We start from the raw sequence: 2,162 nt of genomic DNA, 5'->3' as shown, positions 1-2,162 counted from the left end.
GAATATGTGCATTTGGTAGTGTCTTGTCATATTTTTCCAGCAATTTCTGGGGAAAATTTAAATATGTAGTTTATCATCCAATTAAATTCCTGTTTAATCACACACCTTTATGCACCTCGCACGCCTCCCTCTCAACCCACGCACAGGTCTGGACTCCGTAGGTAAGGTTATGAAGTCCACAGCAGGTGGAGTAAAAAAAATATTGCATGATGGGGTTATTTTTCCCTTTTTCTGTATGGTATGAGGCAGCCTTTCACTGATATTTGAGTTTGTTTTTTGGTATTCCTTTTTCAGGAGTCATATTGCTTTTAGCCGTTATGCGTGTGTAAGTTTCATGTACCACAGCTCTCCATGGATACAGAGGAAAAGTTTACTTGTTAATGCTAGGAATATTATTGTGTTTTCATGATTGTTTTATGCATTTGATTATGGTTGACACATCATTAAACTCTTTTATGCATATTTATATATATAATTTTGAAATGGTTATTTGCAAAAAAGTGATTTAGTGCTGTGTCAGTCATGATTTCACTGCTTTGACATCTTAATAGTTTGACAAGCCAGACGTCTTTGAGTTGACACAAATGAAATGGAATAAGAATCAGCATCAGTAAGCTCCCAGTTATTTTGCTCTTTGGTTAAAGCATTATAAAACTGGAAAAAAACAACTCTACCTGTTTCCCTAACTCTCTATGGCAACAGTAAGCCTGTAGTTTGTTACACTAACCTCCAAGCTTTGCTTCTTCTACTGTATCTTTCTAACTTGTAAAACATATTAAAGTTGTTACCAGGTACAGTGCTACAGCGCTGCACAAATATATTTGGATATGTGCATTACATACCTTATGTTCTCTAAGTAGTTACAGAAACACTACACTGTCCGAGACTGCAGGAAGACCTCTTATTTTGCATGGGTTGATTCCATACCGTTGTATTACTTAGCTTTATATGACTGCATGTACATATTCTTAAGCACACCTACTGCATGCTTGCTTGTGGATTGCAGACGCTGCAACTCCTCTACAGAATGTTCAGAAATGGACGTCTACATGGAATCGGGTCAGGAGAGGTCAGTAGCTTGATGAATTGACAAAGGATTCTTCTCTGGTGGTAACAACCCTGAAACTTATTTTGTCCTTACAGTAGAATAATCAAATAATCCCTGAGGAGTAGTTTGCCTTGTAACATTGATTTGATATTTATATAAACAAATGTAAGTTGTGTCTCTATCCTTTGTATTTCTTTGTTACTGAAAATATTTTAATTTTTCATATAAGGATCAAAGAGATATGTAACATATAAGAGGTTTTATCAGATGATCTCCAACCCTACTGTGTTATTGCATTAGCTACCAGAAGCATGTTGAATTGTTTCCTTATTGCACTTTTGATGAGATGGTGGCACAGATGTATTAGTTGGATATGGATCATGTTAAGTTAAACTCCCTTAGTTGTTCCTTAGTCATTCAATATTGTTAATGAATTTACTGATCTTATCTACTTAAATCTTTATCACTTTTAGCACTGTGATGCATACCAATAATAGTACTCTTAGTATATTCCCTTTAAAGATTTTATAATTACAGTAAAGCAGACTCATATTTTCTCAGGCTTTTACCCCTTTTACTGAGACCTACACAATGCCTCTTCCAGATCTGATGTGTGGAAGACACCGATTGATGCCCGCAGCAACTGGTGGGGTTTCAACACTTCTGTGGCTGTGTCTGGCCGTATCCATGATAAACTGGATGATGAAACATTGCTGAGTGTTGATTATAGGTACACTAATATTTATTGTTTATGAAGCAAGTTTGTTTTTATTGGAAAAGAAAAGAGAGGTTATAGTTACTGTTGTGCTGAATATCTATTACTATTATTATATCTTTTTTATTAATTTGTTCCTCTTTGCTCAAAACAGCCAGTGGAAGTTGAACAACTACACACTGCTTCAAGGATGTGAGCCAGGTTATTCCTTAGTGGGTGATGCGTGTTATTTGTATGTGGGGGCTCCAGTTACCTATGAAGAAGCTAAAGCATTCTGCAAAAAGGATAATGCATCCTTGCCTTTCCTACAAAAGTGGTATTGGGAAGTACAGGTAATGAAAATTTACTGTAGCACTTTTGTTGATATCTAGATAAAGAAAATTGTTTAGATAAAAAAAA

The 2,162-nt window shown here is 35.6% G+C and overlaps 1 protein-coding gene across 1 annotated transcript in view; it reads left to right on the top strand.

The window, feature by feature from the left end:
* LOC119586365 (protein bark beetle-like) overlaps positions 1 to 2,162 on the top strand; it is a gene marked incomplete in the record, with an annotated part of 82,897 nt that overhangs the window by 71,593 nt on the left and 9,142 nt on the right. Inside the window, 3 exon segments of the mRNA XM_037935077.1 lie at positions 1,007 to 1,069; positions 1,653 to 1,778; positions 1,918 to 2,095. Of these exon segments, the coding sequence (XP_037791005.1) occupies positions 1,007 to 1,069; positions 1,653 to 1,778; positions 1,918 to 2,095 (367 nt within the window).

Source organism: Penaeus monodon, chromosome 21 (genome assembly GCF_015228065.2).
Source record: "Penaeus monodon isolate SGIC_2016 chromosome 21, NSTDA_Pmon_1, whole genome shotgun sequence".
NCBI lineage: Eukaryota > Metazoa > Arthropoda > Malacostraca > Decapoda > Penaeidae > Penaeus > Penaeus monodon.
The sequence above is the reverse complement of the archived record's forward strand: the minus strand, read 5'-3'. Positions and strand labels throughout refer to the sequence as shown.